Below are 17,756 nucleotides of genomic sequence, written 5' to 3' on the forward strand. Positions count from 1 at the left end.
AGGAGGAACAGAATTTGAACCCTGTTGGGACTTTTTAATCATCTCTCCCCTTTCTGAAAAAGTTCCGAAACTGTTCCGAATGTCCCGTTTTCCCAAAAGGTGGCCCTTCCAACGGAATTTATGCAAGGGCGCTAATGCAGCTCTCCGGCAGAACCTACCTCGATTTTGAGACTATCGTGCTCCACGACGAAATCCAATTTGGAAGGGGCCACGTCGAATGTAATCCTCTCCCCTCTGTAAAAGGGTATCTGGATGGAGACAGCAACCCGAGCTTAAAATGTCTTTTAAGGTTCAAATCCAATCTAGATCCTTCCCATCCTACTGGAGACATCTGTATATACGGCTAAACCAGAATCCTTTCCTATGCATGGTTAGTAACTGGGCTCGAAAATCTAGGTTTTAGGGTTGGACGGTTTGATTATTTTGGGGGTTTTTTTGGTCCATGACTATCTATCATCCATCTATCTATCTATCTATCTATCTATCTATCTATCTATCTATCTATCTATCTATCTATCATCTATCTATCCATCCATCCATCCATCCATCCATCCATCCATCCATCCATCCAGCCAGCCAGCCAGCCAGCCAGCCAGCCAGCATAATTCTGGAACACCTCAAGCAATTACAACCAAACCTGGTACAGATGACTTACTTTCTGGAAACAAATACTGTGGGGGTAAGACACCCCTAATACCCCTCGGGGTGTGTATTCTGTCAAGATACATCCTGTTGTGCCTTAAAATGGATTCTACTGTACTGCCGTAAAATGGCTTCTACTGTGCAACACAATGGAACCCATTAGCATGGCTTCACAATAATCCACAAGGGGGCTCCCTCTGGTAAGGGGGGAAATCCAACATTAGAAATTATGTTTGGTCTGGACATTTCCCCCCTATAAATAAATACAAAATAAATAAATACAGGTTATTGGCTAGTGTGGAATAAAATTAGTTTACTGTGCTGTCAACACACCAGCTTTCTGAGTGAATCAGTCTGGAGAGAACGGATTAGTTCCACACTGAGTAAAATTTACTATCAAAGAGGGCTGGGGGGGAGAAGCCCAGTGTCCTTTCTCACTGATGTATTATAATCAGATTCACAGACTGATGGAAACTAAATAATTCAAGCCCTAACCACCTCAACCAAGACCTAAGAATGATTAAGGTAAGAGTCTGAGGATATAAGCAGAAATGTGGTGCAGGATTTTATTTTATTTTTATATACTGTATATAAAACCACTGGGACCAATCGCCAGTTTATTATTTAAAATTTATTAGCCTTCCAACTCCAGCGGATTCTGGGTGGCATCCAAAACTAGAGGGAGAAAAAAAAAAACCAGCTGAAAACATTCAATCAGATTTAATAACTGTAAACGCTGCTAACAGATTTCTTGCTGAGCTCGACACAACTACATTAACACTGAAATGCATTTCCTGGGTGGAAATAATGCTTCTGGATGCCTGACACCCCTGGATGATTATTCCGTTTGATTTCATCAATGCGTACATTGTTATTGGCTAGCCGATAACTCAGCGTTGCTCGGGTATTTATTTATAGGGGGGAAACATCCGGACCAAACGTAATTGCTAATGTTGGATTTTTCCCCTTACCAGAGTAACAGTAACTCCGGGTGTAGTACTGTGAAGCTGTTACCATGGCAACTCCACTGCGCTGTACAATAGAAGCCATTTTACGGCAGTACAGTAGAAGCTATTTAAAGGCACAACAGGCTGCGTCTTAACAGAACACACACACCCTGAGGGGTCTTAGGGGTGTCTTACCCTACTATTTGTCTCCAGAGAGTAAGTCACCTGTGTATTATATTTGGTTGAAATTGCTCAAGGCGTTTCAGAGTTATGCTGGAACATACACACAGAGTTATACTGGAACATACACATACATACATGTATGTATGGAAGGAAGAAGATAGAAGATAGGAGGAGGAAGAAGAAAGAAAGAAAAAGGAGGAAGAAGGAAGGAAGAAGAAAGGAGGAGGAGGGAGGGAGGAAGGAAGGAGGGAGGGAGAAGAAGATAGAAGACAGACAGACAGATATTGGAGGTCAGAGGACTTCTGCTGGGTGAGAAAAACAGCCCTGTCCAACTACCGTAGTTTTCAGACTATAATACGAACCTTTTTTTGCCTCAAAAGAGGCTGAAAATCTAGGGGCGTCTTATACACTGAATACAGCATTTTTGCATCCCGAAACCCCGCCCCTTCACCAAAATGGCAGTGCAAAGCCTTTAGGAGGCTTTCAGAGTGCTCCTGGGGGCTGGGAAGGGCAGAAATGAGCGAAAAACAGGCTGCTTTTTGCTCAATTTTGCCCCCACCCCAGCTCCCATAAGCACTCTATAAGCCTCCTAAAGGCTATGCATGCCCTTTTTTTTTAATGAAAAACGGGCCATTTTTTGCTCATTTGGGGGGGGGGCACCCCCCCAGGAGCACTCTACAAGACTCCTAAAGACTCCTATTCATGCCCTTTTTTGGAAAAAAAAAGGGCCCATTTTCACAAAATAGGGAGGTTTTGGGGAGGTTTGCAGAGTGCAAAAACTTTTTTTTTTTTAATTTGCTTCTTCAAAACCTTGGTGCGTCTTATACTCCGAAAAATATGGTAAGTTTCTAAATCCTCTGCTAATTCTGAAGAGAACTGATCGATGCTTTTCCCTGCACGAGGCAGGATTTGGAGCAGGCTGCGTGCCGGAAGCACAATTGGAAGACGCTGCGCTGTTGAGGAAAATCTCCGGGCATCTTACTCACCACAGCATATTTGCCACTTGGCAGAGACTGGAAGGTAAAGGTACCGTCCTCTTTGGAAATGACATTGCAAAGGTAGGTGAGAGAATCTTCCCATGCAGGAAAACCATCCACTGGAGAAGAATTGCAGCCCATAATGTCCTGTGCAAAAAGATAATATTAATCCCTACAGGTGGTTCCCTTGAGTTATGGCATTAATCCCAAAGGTGATCTTCGAGTTACGACATTAATCCCTACAGGTAGGCCTCGAGTTATGACATTAATCCCTACAGGTAGTCCTTGAGTTATGACATTAATCCCTACAGGTAGTCCTTGAGTTATGACATTAATCCCTACAGGTAGTCCTTGAGTTATGACATTAATCCCTACAGGTGGTCCTTGAGTTATGACATTAATCCCTACAGGTGGTCCTTGAGTTATGACATTAATCCCTACAGGTGGTCCTTGAGTTATGACATTAATCCCTACAGGGGGTGCTTGAGTTATGACATTAATCCCTACAGGGGGTGCTTGAGTTACGTGTTTATCACTACAGGTGGTCCTTGAATTGCGACATTAATCCCTACAGATGGTCCTCAAGTTATGACATTAATTTTTATAGGTAATACTCAAGTTATCACATTAAACCTTACCAGTAGGCCTCGAGTTATGACATTAATCCCTAGAGATGATCCTCGAGTTACGACATTAAACCTTACTGGTAGGGCTCGAGTTATGACATTAATCCCTACAGATGATGCTCAAGTTATGGCATTAAATCTTACTGATAGGCCTCAAATTACGACATTAAACCTTACTGGTAGGGCTCGAGTTATGACATTAATCCCTAGAGATGATCCTCGAGTTACGACATTAAACCTTACTGGTAGGGCTCGAGTTATGACATTAATCCCTACAGATGATCCTCAAGTTATGGCATGAAATCTTACTGATAGGCCTCAAATTATGACATTAAACCTTACTGGTAGGGCTCGAGTTATGACATTAATCCCTACAGATGATCCTCGAGTTATGACATTAAACCTTACTGGTAGGGATCGAGTTATGATATTAATCCCTATAGGTGGTCCTTGAATTATGACATTAATCCCTACAGGTGATGCTTGAGTTACGAGTTTATCACTACAGGTGGTTCTTGAATTGCGACATTAATCCCTACAGATGGTCAAGTTATGACATTAAATCTTAATGGTAGGCCCCAAGTTACGACGTTATTCCCTACAGGTAGTCCTCGAGTTACAACATTAATCCCTATAGACACAGAATGGTACACTCCGTTCAGCCACCCACACCAGGAGCGAATAATTAATTGGTTCCTGAACAGATTAAGCCCGTCGAGTCTTCTTCCATGGAACTGCCTTCATTAAGTACTACAAGTAGCCTCCCACCGTCCACTGCGATCCCACAGAGTTGGCCTCCTCAGGGTGCCGTCGGCCAGTGACCCCCAGGGAGAGAGCCTTCTCTGTGGGAGCACCTTCCCTCTGGAATGAGCTGCCCCCGGAGCTTCGTATAATCCCCGACCTACGGTCCTTTCAACGCTCCCTAAAAAGTTGGCTTTTCCAGCAAGCCAGCCTGGCCTGAACAAAACAAAACAAATCATTGATTCACTGTTAATTTGAATTTGAATTCTTCTTTAAAAAAAATGTCATTGCCATTTTTAATTGGGTTTGGGATATCCTATTTAAATTCTTTTTAACTTTTATATTATGTGTTTCTTTTAATGTTGTACGCCGCCCCGAGTCCTTGGGAGAAGGGCGGCAAATAAATCGAATAAACCTAACCTAAACCTACAAGAACCCCAAGGGGGAGAAGGGAACCGATCGGCGAAGGAGCTAATTAGTACTAATAGTTCTGATTCGTAACATCTGCACTGACCTCCTTTGCTACCGAAGAGGAGAAGAGGAGAAACATGACGCCTTTCATCGGCTCGCCGTCACTTCGGACTGATCCAGAGACATTGTACCCGGCCACGATGAGCGGACTGGAAGCGTATGCATTGGAGCTGGTGACCCGAACGGTAGTGGTGGCCTTAAATGCAGAAAGCAACAGGTGAGAACCCAGAACCGATGCAAGATATATATCGCTGTCATCAAATCCCAGTGGTGCAAGTGGTTATAATGCAGTATTGCAGGCATACACTGCCCTTTGCCAGGAGTTCGATCCCGACGGGGCTTACGTTTTTAACTTGCAACCATTCATTTAGTGACCGCTCGAAGTTATAACATCACTGAAAAAAAGGGATATGACTGCCTTGGATATGAGCCACAGTGGCACAGTGGTTAAGAGTGCGGTACTGCAGGCTACTTTCTGCTGGCTGCCGGCTGCCTGCAACTTGGACGTTCAGATCTCACCAGGCTCAAGGTCGACTCAGCCTTCCGTCCTTCTGAGGTGGGTAAAATGAGGACCCAGATTGTTGGGGGCAAGAGGCTGACTTTGTAAACCATTTTAGAAAGGGCTGTAAAGCACTACAAAGCGGTATATAAGTCTAAGTGCTATTGTAAGGCAAAATCTACGACTCACATACTAAAACAATATACAAAGACGAGAGTTGGTGGGATTGGGAAACCCAACTCAACTTGGGAAAGTTATTTTGTTTGCATGAACCCCTGATAGCACCGTGGCTGGAATGCAGCGTTGCGGGCAAACTCTGCCCACTGCCAGGAGTTCAATCCTGATGGGTCTTACGTGCGACTCAGCCTTCCAAAGTCAACAAAAGGAGGACCAATATTGTTGGAGGGCAGTAGGCTGACTCTGCAAACCACTTAGAGAGGGGCTGTAAAGCATTATGAAGTGGTATTCCCTCCCAAAGATTCGACCAATATTCCATCACTCAGGCTGGGGGGTCAAATTTTATACCCCTCAGAGAGGGTCCGCAACTTGGGAGTCCTCCTGGATCCACAGCTATCGTTTGACCACCACCTGACGGCTGTGACCAGGGGGGCATTCGCCCAGGTTCGCCTGGTGCGCCAGTTGCGACCCTACCTGAATCGGGAGGCGCTCACAACAGTCACTCGGGCCCTTGTGACCTCTAGGCTGGAATACTGCAATGTGCTCTACATGGGGCTGCCCTTGAAGAGCATCCGGCGACTTCAGCTAGTACAGAACGCGGCCGCGCGAGTGATTGTGGGTGCACCTCGGTTCACCCACATAACACCTATCCTCCGCGAGCTGTGCTGGCTACCTGTCGATCTCCGGATGCGCTTCAAGGTGCTATTAGTCACCCATAAAGCCCTGCATGGTAGTGGATCTGGATACTTGAGAGACCGCCTTCTGCCAATTACCTCCCTGCGACCAATTAGATCTCACAGATTGGGCCTCCTCCGTATTCCATCGGCCAGCCAGTGCCGGCTGGCAACCACAAGGAGGAGGGCCTTCTCAGTAGTAGCCCCGACCCTTTGGAACGAACTCCCCGTGGAGATTCGTACCCTCACCACCGTCCAGGCCTTCCGCACAGCCCTCAAGAACTGGCTAGCCCGTCAGGCCTGGGGACAAGGATAGCCGCCCCTCCCGAATGATGAATGTATGTTGCTTATTACTTTTATTATATGTGTCTACGTCATTGTTTGTATTCCCCCTCCCTGATTTTATGTGAGCCGCCCTGAGTCCCCTCAGGGAAAAGGGCGGCCTACAAATGTTAATAAACATCTTAAACAAACATCTTAAACATCTTATATGAGTTTAAGTGCTATTGCTATTCACCCGCTCAAAGAAAAGATGAACGGCAGAAAAGGTCTATGACAGTCATGATGAATCTTTGGCCAAACTGGAACGCTCGTGCATGCGCCCAGGAGCCCCGGAAACCCAAAGACCAGCTGGCCAGAATGCGCATTCCTGTTTTTTGGCCATTTTCATGCCATTTTTAGGGCTGTTTTCAGGCCATTTTGGGCCCGAAAATGTCCTGAAAACAGCCCAGAAAAAGGACTGGTTTTTGCCATTTTGGGGGGGCGTTTTCCAGCGCTCAAGTGCCCATGAAGACCAGCTGCCAGAAACCCAGAAGAGCAGCTGGTGATGGTGCACGTGCCCACAGAGAGGGATCTGTGTGCCACCTCTGGCATGCGTGCCATAGGTTCACCATCACAGGTCTGAGTTGTTTTTTTAATCTAATCAAGATACGGATAGCATCGCCTTAACCCCAGGGGTCAGCAAACTGCGGCTCTGGAGCTGCATGTGGCTCTTTCCTCCCTCTGCTGCGGCTCCGTCACCGGTCAGCGCCACAATTTTGAGAGGAGCTTCCGGTGGGGTTGGGGGTGGGGAGAGAATCACAGTGCGCCAGGAGAAGACTCTATGGCAAGGGGAGGGTTTTCCAGTTGTCTCCACAATTGATAGGGCTTTCGGTTATGACAGGTAGAGGAAAAAGGACGCCGTGCTAGGAGGAGACTCTATGGTGTGGGGGAACTGAACTTCCGGTCAGCCCCAGAATTGAACAGGGGGCTTCCGGTTAGGACCTTTGTGACTTCCAGTGTTTTCTTTTCTGTGGGAAACGGGTTCAAATGGACTCTTTGAGTGTTTAAGTTTGCCGACCGCTGCCTTAACCCATCCTCTTCAGAGTGTAATGATTGGCTCCAGGCCAATAAAAATCCAGGAGACTGTTGTGTAAACAGCCGACTTCCCCATTCTTAAGGAAGAGTTCCACCACTGCACTAGTCCACAGGAAGGCAGCGAGGGACAAAACTGAAAAATCTCCACCTTGACAGTAAACTGTCTCGATACGCAAAGGAATTTCAGCGGCGGGAATTCTCGCGACCCGGTGCGCTTTCGTTTCAATCAATCTTGCTAAAGGCAACTTGGGAGAATTGAGCTGGGAAAGAATCACTTTCCCATTGGGAGCCGGCTGAAGAGGCCAACAGTCACGCTTATTACCTCTTTCAGCATCCAGGTGGGATGAGAAGCAAAGACTTCATATTCTCCAGGAAGCACTTTTAAAAAGGCATATCTGGGGGGAAAAAGAAAAGACAGCCACATAGTCCCTTTGGGCCATTCCTGTGCATTGAAATAAAATTCAATGGATGAAATTCACTCCCCTCTCCACTTTGGGGGACCAGCACCACAAAAAAAAATCTGTGTTCCCCGTTGGATATTCTTTAGAAGACCTCAAATTACCACCCAGGTAATTTCTACCAGAATGGTCTTTTCTACACCTTTCTCCATCTAGATCAGAGGTCACCAACCTTTCAGATCTCAAGGGGACCAGTAAATTCGTAATTTTAAATATCGCGGACGACTAATAGGATCTGCCTAATGACTGGCTGGGTGGGCGTGGCTAGGTGGTCATGTGACTGGGTGGGCATGGCCAACTTGATGTCACTCACGTCGAGGGGCGCCTCGCCAGCCTCTACTGGCCACTCCTCGCCTCCCTGCCCAGGCTCCTTGGGGCCCCACAGGAAGCAGAGACGTTAATCCCTATAGGTGGTCCTTGAATTATGACATTAATCCCTACAGGTGATGCTTGAATTACGAGTTTATCACTACAGGTGGTTCTTGAATTGCGACATTAATCCCTACAGATGGTCAAGTTATGACATTAAATCTTAATGGTAGGCCCCAAGTTATGACATTAATCCCTACAGGTAGTCCTCGGGTTACAACATTAATCCCTATAGGCACAGAATGGTACAATCCGTTCAGACACCCACAACAGGAGCCAATAATTAATATGATCTACCTAACGTTTGGTTGGCTAGGCGTGGCTAGATGGTCATGTGACTGGGTGGGCATGGCCAACTTGATGTCACTCACATCGAGGGGCACCTCGCCAGCCTCTACTCGCCCTTCCCCTCCCACCCACTCCTCACCCACCTGCCCAGGCTCCTTAGGGCCCCCACAGGAAGCAGTTGCTGGAGCTAAGGAGCCACCAGGAGAAAGAGTTGGCAAAAGAGCTCAGTTCAAAGTGGATCTGACCGAGAAGGAGGCTCAGCAGAAGCACCTCACTGAGGACTACGAGCATAGGCTTTCCAAGCAGAGGGAAGACCTCCAGGGGTGCAAAGCCAGGTATTGGCACCTGGAGGCTCAGTGGGGCTGCATCAGAGGTGGAGCCGAGGTGGCACAGTGGTTAGGGTGCAGTACTGCAGGCCACTTCAGCTGACTGTGATCTGCAGTTCAGCGGTTCAAATCTCACCGGCTCAAGGTCGACTCAGCCTTCCATCCTTCCGAGGTGGGTGAAATGAGGACCCAGATTGTGGGGGCAAGTTGCTGACTCAATTTGCTAAAAAAATCTGTAAACCGCTTAGAGAGGGCTGAAAGCCCTATGAAGCGGTATATAAGTCTAATAAATAAATAAATAAATAAATAAAATAATCATGGCCAGTTCCAGCGCATGATGCAGCCCCACTAGAACAAGGCCCTCCAGCTCTTTGCCACCAGCAGTGCTTCCCTCCAGCCTTTACCCGAAGCCCCGCACCAGGAGGCTGAAGCAGACCCTGAGTCGGAATTTCTGCCCCCCCCGGCCCCCCAAAAAGACCCCAAAGGGGGAGACTCTCTGCAGCAACACAAGCGTTCATTGCACATATCCCTCCCAGGAGGCGTAGTTTGAGTACCCCTAATTTAATGCAATATGAAAAATGCAAATAACCTTTCTACGAACCACCCAAATTTTCTCATTGTCCACAGACCGCCAGTTGCTGACCGCTGCGGTAGATCAGTGTTTTTCAACCTGGGAAACTTTTAAGATGTGTCAACTTCTGGCTGGGGAATTCTGGGAAAGTCCACACATCAATAAAGATGGAGAAATACTAATCTTGAGCCCATCACCTAAACCTTTAGCTATTTTCACAGCCGCAGTTTGGAAAGAAAAGGGGGGGGGGGAACACACCCGGTTTCTGATACTGTTCAATACTTGAGAAATGGGGTTTTAATTGCAAATTGTTCTGAGATCTCGATAGAGTTCACACTCACTTTCCTCCAGGCTGTGTAGTTGTGCTTTGTAAGGTCAAGCCCGTGCTGGGACTTCTGAGCACAACGAGGACTCCGGCAGGACCCAGAGACTGACCTTTGCTAAGAACCTGCAAGGAATGAATAAAAGCACCCTTTCAGCAGAGCTCATCACACGGCGCAACCCTCTGGGGACATTACATCAGCCCGGGCTTCAACCAAACCTGATTCAGACAAACTCCTAGGATGGGAGTCCGGCGGCAACTAATAGAATACACGCTCTTGCCACAGGAACAGGAAGCTCAAGTTCAAAGCCCAGAGAAGGTAGAAATACCTCTCTCTCTCTCAAGTCCAGGTGGTCAGCTGCCCAGGATTTCAAACCCATGCGGTCCAGTCCACCAAAAAAAACCATCTTTCCAATCCATGTTTCCTGTCTCTTTCTCCCCACTTGGAACTGAACCAGATGGACGTTTCGTCCAACAAGTGGTAACGTAAGGTTCACTGATAAAAGGGCGAACGACAAAACTGCGCCCGACTAAACCGCGGTGACAAAACCGCGAGTTTTTTAAGCACTCCGACAAATGAGCACTGAATCGTGCCGACAACAGCGCGGCGACAGAAGCACACTGTAAAACTAAACCTAACCCTAAACGTAACGCTAACCCTAAACATAACGCTAACCCTAAACCTAACCCTAAACCTAACCCTAACCCTAACCCTAAACCTCACCCTGAACCTAACCCTAAACCTAACCCCTACCTTAACTTATATCGGCTTTCTGTTGACGCGCTGTTGTAAAGCGCCCTTCTGTCACCGCGCTGTTGTCGCCACGCTGTTGTCGGTGCGTTGATGACATTGCGGTTTTAGCGACGCGGTTTTGTCAGCGCGCTTTTGTCGTGCACGCTTTTGTCGGGTCACGGCAACGTAACACAGGCAACGGTCATAAGATAAAAATTTAACAAGAGGGAGCCTTACCTTCCCGTTTACTGAGAAGCCAGTGAAAACAAAATTGATATCGCCTCCTTTAGTGCAAATGTCGTTGACACCATCAACGTGGATGTCCACACTCGTTGGCTCTGGAAAAGGAAGATCAAAACCCTCAAACGGGATCCTTTCCGGTGAAAGACTAGCCATTTCCCCTCCCCAATTCATCAAATTAAAAGTTCAAGCTCTGAACTGATTTTGCCAAACCCAATTCTTACACGCCATCTACAGGGGTCCCCAACCCTCTGGCCACGGTTTGCTTGGAACCGGGTTCTGGGAGTGGTGGGCCTCACTAGATTCATGATAGCTTGTCAACTGGTAAGAAGGCATTAGAATGTCCACTGAGTGATTGTAGTAATGAAAGCAAATATGCATAGAAAGCAGATTTAGGAATCATTCCTCTTGCACATCATGACCCGTCAAAACTGCGCTCGGCTAAGCCGCGCCCGATTAAAGCGCGTCGCTGACGTCATCAACAGGGCGACAACAGCGAGCGTGGAGAAAGAAGGGCGCTTTAAATAGCGCTTTGAAAGCAAGCCGATTCAACTTAAGGTAAGGGTTAGGTTTAGGGTTAGGTTTAGGGTTAGGTTAAGGGTTAGGATTAGGTTTAGGGTTAGGTTAAGGGTTAGGTTTAGGGTTAGGTTAAGGGTTAGGTTTAGGGTTAGGTTTAGGATTAGGTTTAGGGGGGTTAGGATTAGGTTTAGGGGTTAATTTTAGGTTTAGCGTTTACAGCGTGCTTCTGTCTCCGCGCTGTTGTCGCCCTGTTGATGACGTCAGCTATGCGGTTTCGTCGAGCGCGGTTTAGTCGAACGCGGTTTTGTGGTGGAACCCTTGCACATATCTGCTAGTCATTCCCGACTCTAGGGGGCGGTGCTCATCTCTGTTTCAAAGCCGAAGAGCCAGCGCTGTCCGAAGACGTCTCCGTGGTCATGTGGCCGGCATGACTCAACGCCGAAGGGGCACGGAACACTGTTCCCTTCCCACCAAAGGTTGTCCCTATTTTTCTACTCTTTCAATGAAGTGTGAATACACAATTCCCAGCCCTTGAAAAATTAAATAAAAGATTGTAAATGATTTAGACTTCAGATATTGGGCAGATCAGAAAGTCGTCTTGGGACGGGCTTCAATAGACAACAACTATAATGCACAACTATGTTTATTACAACATAATTTATACAACGTAAACAAATACACAACTGTGATAAGCTTCAAATCAACTGGAACGTTTTCTATAAAAATAGCAACTTACCAAAGCTCCACCCTAGGGGAGGCTCAATTTTAAGGACAAAATCCCCCTACACAAAGAAGAACCGGAAAAAAAATGTAGTTATACTGTATTGTGGTTCAATAAATACAGAGAGGAAATATTGTGTTTAAGATTTTGGACAGGGGCGAAGAAAGTTCCTATCGGAGCCCCTGCTCAGTCATAGACCTAGCTACAATCATAAACTCTAAATTTCAATCCATTTTGAAGTCTTATTATTTACCTTGGGAAACCTTTGCTTAAATTAAAAAAAAATCTAGCTTTCCTGAATTTCACAGTGGATTTTCACCACCCCCAGGTACTCACATAATTACCCACCTAATTTAAATTATTACATAGCCTCTCACCTTATCATACAGAGGAATCATAAAGTAACCATTATTTGGAGCGCAATCAGTTTGATACTTCAGAGTGCCGTGCTTGGTGTACAATTTAATCTGCACAAGAAACATCGAAAGGAAGGAGAAAAAAAATGTTAATTATTCTGCAAAAGCTGTTGATTTACGACACTTCAGTCCTGCCATCGAAAACACAACTCTGGGCCAGGCCAATTGACAGCACCTTGCCAGACTATAGTAATAATCTACAATTTGAAACCCATCCCAAAATGTCTTAAAAAGCTATTCCTTTCTAATTAACCCGAGGTTCTCCGACTCAAAAGTTTTTTTTTTGCCATAAATGGAAGAGGTCCTGGGTTGTGCAAATCCTGTTGCATTTGAATTGAACATTCAAAAATGCATCACAAATACCATTGCCTGGTGCTAATGGTTGATATGGGTTGCTGCTAGCGTCTTAGGTATTAACCAAGTACTTTCTTAAAAGCATTATTATTGTTGTTGTTGTACAATTGTATCACAGCGGCCAGTTGTTTCGCCGGATTTGGCATTGGTTACTAGTCGGGCCCCACCCAGGGGCCTAGGACGTCGTAACGCATTTTCGTAATATGCGTGCAGATCCAAGCAGTGCGGCTTTTTGCATTTGACTGATGGTGATTTTGTCAATTTTTAACTGTTTTAAATGTAATTCCAGTGCTTTTGGAATAGCACCCAGTGTGCCAATTACCACTGGAATTACCACTGCTGGTTTGTGCCATAGTCGTTGAATTTCGATTTTTAAGTCCTGGTATCTTGCGATTTTTTCATGTTCCTTCTCGGCGACCCTGCTATCACCTGGTATTGCGATGTCTATGATTGTGACCTTATTTTTCTCAACCAGTGTGATGTCTGGTGTATTATGCGCCAGTATTTTGTCGGTTTGTATACGGAAATCCCACAAGATCTTGACCATCTGATTTTCGGTGACTTTTTCAGGCTGATGTTCCCACCAGTTTGTTGCTGTTTTAATATTATAATTTTTGCACAAATTCCAATGGATCATTTGTGCTACTGAATTGTGCCGCAATTTATAATCAGTCTGCGCGATTTTTTTACAGCAGCTGAGTATGTGATCAACAGTTTCATCAGCTTCTTTGCAAAGTTCTCCGACTCAAAAGTTTGAGTTCTCCGACTCAAAAGTTTTTTTTTTGCCATAAATGGAAGAGGTCCTGGGTTGTGCAAATCCTGTTGCATTTGAATTGAACATTCAAAAATGCATCACAAATACCATTGCCTGGTGCTAATGGTTGATATGGGTTGCTGCTAGCGTCTTAGGTATTAACCAAGTACCTTCTTAAAAGCATTATTATTATTATTATTATTATTATTATTATTATTATGTTAATCTTTGGTGAGATTCACAGCCTTTGGGGCTGGTTGGTAGCTCAACAGCTCGAGTCCTAACCAAGGACCTAGGAACTGTTAAGGTAACGTCGGAGATTATTATTATTATTATTATTCTTATACTTTATCCACTAAACATGAAACTCAGTCAACTGAACATTCAAAAACGCATCACAAGTACCCTTGACTGGTGCTAATGGTTGATACTGGTTGCTGCCAGCGTCCTAGGTATCAACAAAGTACCTTTTCAAGATGTACAATTTTCCAAGTAGCAGTTTTTTTGTAGTTCCGCTGGTGTTATTGCAGGAAGCTGCAATTTGTTGATGTATCTTGTAAAATTCTTGGACATGGCACCAAGTGCCCCAATGACAATGGGTATCACTGTTACATGCTTCATCCATAATCGGGTAGTTTCAATGGCCAGGTCGCAATTATTATTATTTATTACTATTATTGTTATTTACACTTTATTCATTAAACATGAAACTCAGCCAACTGAACATTCAAAAACGCATCACAAATGCCAGTGACTGGTGCTAATGGTTGACACGGTTTGCTGCCAGCGTCCTAGGTATCAACCAAGGACCTTCTTAAAGTATAAGATGTTCCGAGTAGCGCAGTTTTTTGCAGTTCAGCTGGTGTTATTGCAGGAAGCTGCAATTTGTTGATGTATCTTGTAAAATTCTTGGACATGGTGCCAAGTGCCCCGATGACCATGGGTATCACATTATTATTATTATACATGAAACTCAGCCAACTGAACATTCAAAAATGCATCACAAATACCATTGACTGGTGCTAATGGTTGATACGGTTTGCTGCCAGCGTCCTAGGTATCAACCAAGGACCTTCTTAAAATATAAGATGTTCCGCGTAGCAGTTTTTTTGCAGTTCCGGGGTGTTATTGCAGGAAGCTGCAATTTGTTGATTTATCTTGTAAAATTTTTGGACATGGTGCCAAATGCCCCAATGACAATGGGTATCACTGTTACATGCTTCATCCATAATCGGGTAGTTTCAATGGCCAGGTCGCAATTATTATTATTTATTACTATTATTGTTATTTACACTTTATTCATTAAACATGAAACTCAGTCAATTGAACATTCAAAAACGCATCACAAATGCCAGTGACTGGTGCTAATGGTTGACACGGTTTGCTGCCAGCGTCCTAGGTATCAACTAAGGTCCTTCTTAAAGTATAGGATGTTCCGAGTAGCGCAGTTTTTTTGCAGTTCCGCTGGTGTTATTGCAGGAAGCTGCAATTTGTTGATGTATCTTGTAAAATTCTTGGACATGGTGCCAAGTGCCCCAATGACAATGGGTATCACTGTTACATGCTTCATCCATAATCGGGTAGTTTCAATGGCCAGGTCGCAATTATTATTATTTATTACTATTATTGTTATTTACACTTTATTCATTAAACATGAAACTCAGTCAATTGAACATTCAAAAACGCATCACAAATGCCAGTGACTGGTGCTAATGGTTGACACGGTTTGCTGCCAGCGTCCTAGGTATCAACTAAGGTCCTTCTTAAAGTATAGGATGTTCCGAGTAGCGCAGTTTTTTTTGCAGTTCCGCTGGTGTTATTGCAGGAAGCTGCAATTTGTTGATGTATCTTGTAAAATTCTTGGACATGGTGCCAAGTGCCCCAATGACAATGGGTATCACTGTTACATGCTTCATCCATAATCGGGTAGTTTCAATGGCCAGGTCGCAATTATTATTATTTATTACTATTATTGTTATTTACACTTTATTCATTAAACATGAAACTCAGTCAATTGAACATTCAAAAACGCATCACAAATGCCAGTGACTGGTGCTAATGGTTGACACGGTTTGCTGCCAGCGTCCTAGGTATCAACTAAGGTCCTTCTTAAAGTATAGGATGTTCCGAGTAGCGCAGTTTTTTTGCAGTTCCGCTGGTGTTATTGCAGGAAGCTGCAATTTGTTGATGTATCTTGTAAAATTCTTGGACATGGTGCCAAGTGCCCCAATGACAATGGGTATCACTGTTACATGCTTCATCCATAATCGGGTAGTTTCAATGGCCAGGTCGCAATTATTATTATTTATTACTATTATTGTTATTTACACTTTATTCATTAAACATGAAACTCAGTCAATTGAACATTCAAAAACGCATCACAAATGCCAGTGACTGGTGCTAATGGTTGACACGGTTTGCTGCCAGCGTCCTAGGTATCAACTAAGGTCCTTCTTAAAGTATAGGATGTTCCGAGTAGCGCAGTTTTTTTGCAGTTCCGCTGGTGTTATTGCAGGAAGCTGCAATTTGTTGATGTATCTTGTAAAATTCTTGGACATGGTGCCAAGTGCCCCAATGACAATGGGTATCACTGTTACATGCTTCATCCATAATCGGGTAGTTTCAATGGCCAGGTCGCAATTATTATTATTTATTACTATTATTGTTATTTACACTTTATTCATTAAACATGAAACTCAGTCAATTGAACATTCAAAAACGCATCACAAATGCCAGTGACTGGTGCTAATGGTTGACACGGTTTGCTGCCAGCGTCCTAGGTATCAACCAAGGACCTTCTTAAAGTATAAGATGTTCCGAGTAGCGCAGTTTTTTTGCAGTTCCGCTGGTGTTATTGCAGGAAGCTGCAATTTGTTGATGTATCTTGTAAAATTCTTGGACATGGTGCCAAGTGCCCCAATGACAATGGGTATCACTTGTTTTACATATTATTATTGTAGTAGTAGTAGTAGTATTGTATTGTTATATTTGTTTTACATATTATTGTTGTAGTAGTAGTAAGAGGAGTATTGCATTGTTATATGTAGTAGTAGTATTGTATACTATTTATATGACAGTCTAGCATACACTTACATTATAAAAAGTCACTTCTAATTTAACCTTTAATATTAATGTTTTAACTTTTTTAAAAAAACCTACCCTTCGTCTTTCCTGGCTCCCTCCGTCCAACTCTCTCCCCCCTCCCCCACTGTCCTACCTAGCAGGGCGGGCGCTCACCTCGATCAGGGAGTAGTTGATCTCGACGTCGGACCTGACGAAGCCCCCGCATCCCACCACGATGTCCTCGGAACCCCCGGCCCCGGCCCAGAGGGCTCCGCACAACGCCCACCACCAGCAACCCCACGCCGGCGACCACCGTAGTCGGCGCAGCAGCATCGCGGAGCCGCCTGTCGTAACTCGCGGAGCAGCGCGCAAGGACGGCTAAGCGCTGACTCAGGAAGAGCCGAAGCGCATGCGCCCGCCGCGCTCGGTGGTTGCTTCGCCAGAGAGGGCAAGAGCGGCGGGACGGAAGTGAGACGCGGAAGCAGGAGGTTACTTCTCGGGCCGTGCTAGGCGGGAGTGGCGCTTTCGTCTCGGTTGCTTCGGAGGCTTCAAGAGAAGGAAACTTAAAAAGAAGAGAGAAACGTTTACAGAGCGTTGGGCTTTTGCAATTTATTTATTTATTATATTTCTACAAAGCGTTGGGCTTTTGCAATTTATTATATTTCTACAAAGCGTTGGGATTTTGCAAATTTGTTTGCTTATCTGTTTATTCGTTTATTATACTTTTACAAAGCGTTGGGCTTTTGCAATTTATTTATTTATTATATTTCTACAAAGCGTTGGGATTTTGCAAATTTGTTTGCTTATCTGGTTATTCGTTTATTATACTTTTACAAAGCGTTGGGCTTTTGCAATTTATTTATTTATTATATTTCTACAAAGCGTTGGGATTTTGCAAATTTGTTTGCTTATCTGGTTATTCGTTTATTATATTTTTACAAAGTGTTGGGCTTTTGCAATTTATTTATTATATTTCTACAAAGCGTTGGGCTTTTGCAATTTACTTATTTACCTGATTATTTGTTATATTTCTACAAAGCATTGGGCTTTTGCAATTTATTTGTTTGTCTATCTGATTATTTGTTTGTTTATTATATTTCTACAACACCTCCCATCACATCCAAGCGACTGGGCGTTTTACAGACTTAGAATACCTTTACTGTCACTTTGAATGTACACCGATCGGCATACATATAAATAAAATTCCATTGCATACAATAAAAAAGATAATAAAAAGCATACCTTAAAATTTAATGCATGCTTTTTATTCTGTTTTTTTTAATTTATGAGTTAAATTTAACAAACTAAACAAATTAGCGTTATGAACAA

The 17,756-nt window shown here is 44.3% G+C and overlaps 1 protein-coding gene across 2 annotated transcripts in view; it reads right to left on the reverse strand.

Moving 5' to 3' along the window:
* LOC116517449 (nodal modulator 1-like) overlaps positions 1–17,756 on the reverse strand; it is a 55,201-nt gene that overhangs the window by 36,988 nt on the left and 457 nt on the right. For both annotated transcript variants that reach the window (XM_032230380.1, XM_032230381.1), the window contains exons 2-10: positions 16,602–16,989; positions 12,218–12,307; positions 11,856–11,901; positions 10,598–10,698; positions 9,647–9,753; positions 7,616–7,688; positions 4,631–4,783; positions 2,759–2,896; positions 159–248 (exon numbers count right to left, since the gene is read on the reverse strand). In XM_032230380.1, the coding sequence (XP_032086271.1) occupies positions 159–248; positions 2,759–2,896; positions 4,631–4,783; positions 7,616–7,688; positions 9,647–9,753; positions 10,598–10,698; positions 11,856–11,901; positions 12,218–12,307; positions 16,602–16,760 (957 nt within the window). In that variant the 5' untranslated portion in view covers positions 16,761–16,989. The remainder of the gene's footprint in view (positions 1–158; positions 249–2,758; positions 2,897–4,630; positions 4,784–7,615; positions 7,689–9,646; positions 9,754–10,597; positions 10,699–11,855; positions 11,902–12,217; positions 12,308–16,601; positions 16,990–17,756) is intronic.

The sequence above is a fragment of the Thamnophis elegans genome, chromosome 14 (assembly GCF_009769535.1).
Source record: "Thamnophis elegans isolate rThaEle1 chromosome 14, rThaEle1.pri, whole genome shotgun sequence".
NCBI classification, from domain to species: domain Eukaryota; kingdom Metazoa; phylum Chordata; class Lepidosauria; order Squamata; family Colubridae; genus Thamnophis; species Thamnophis elegans.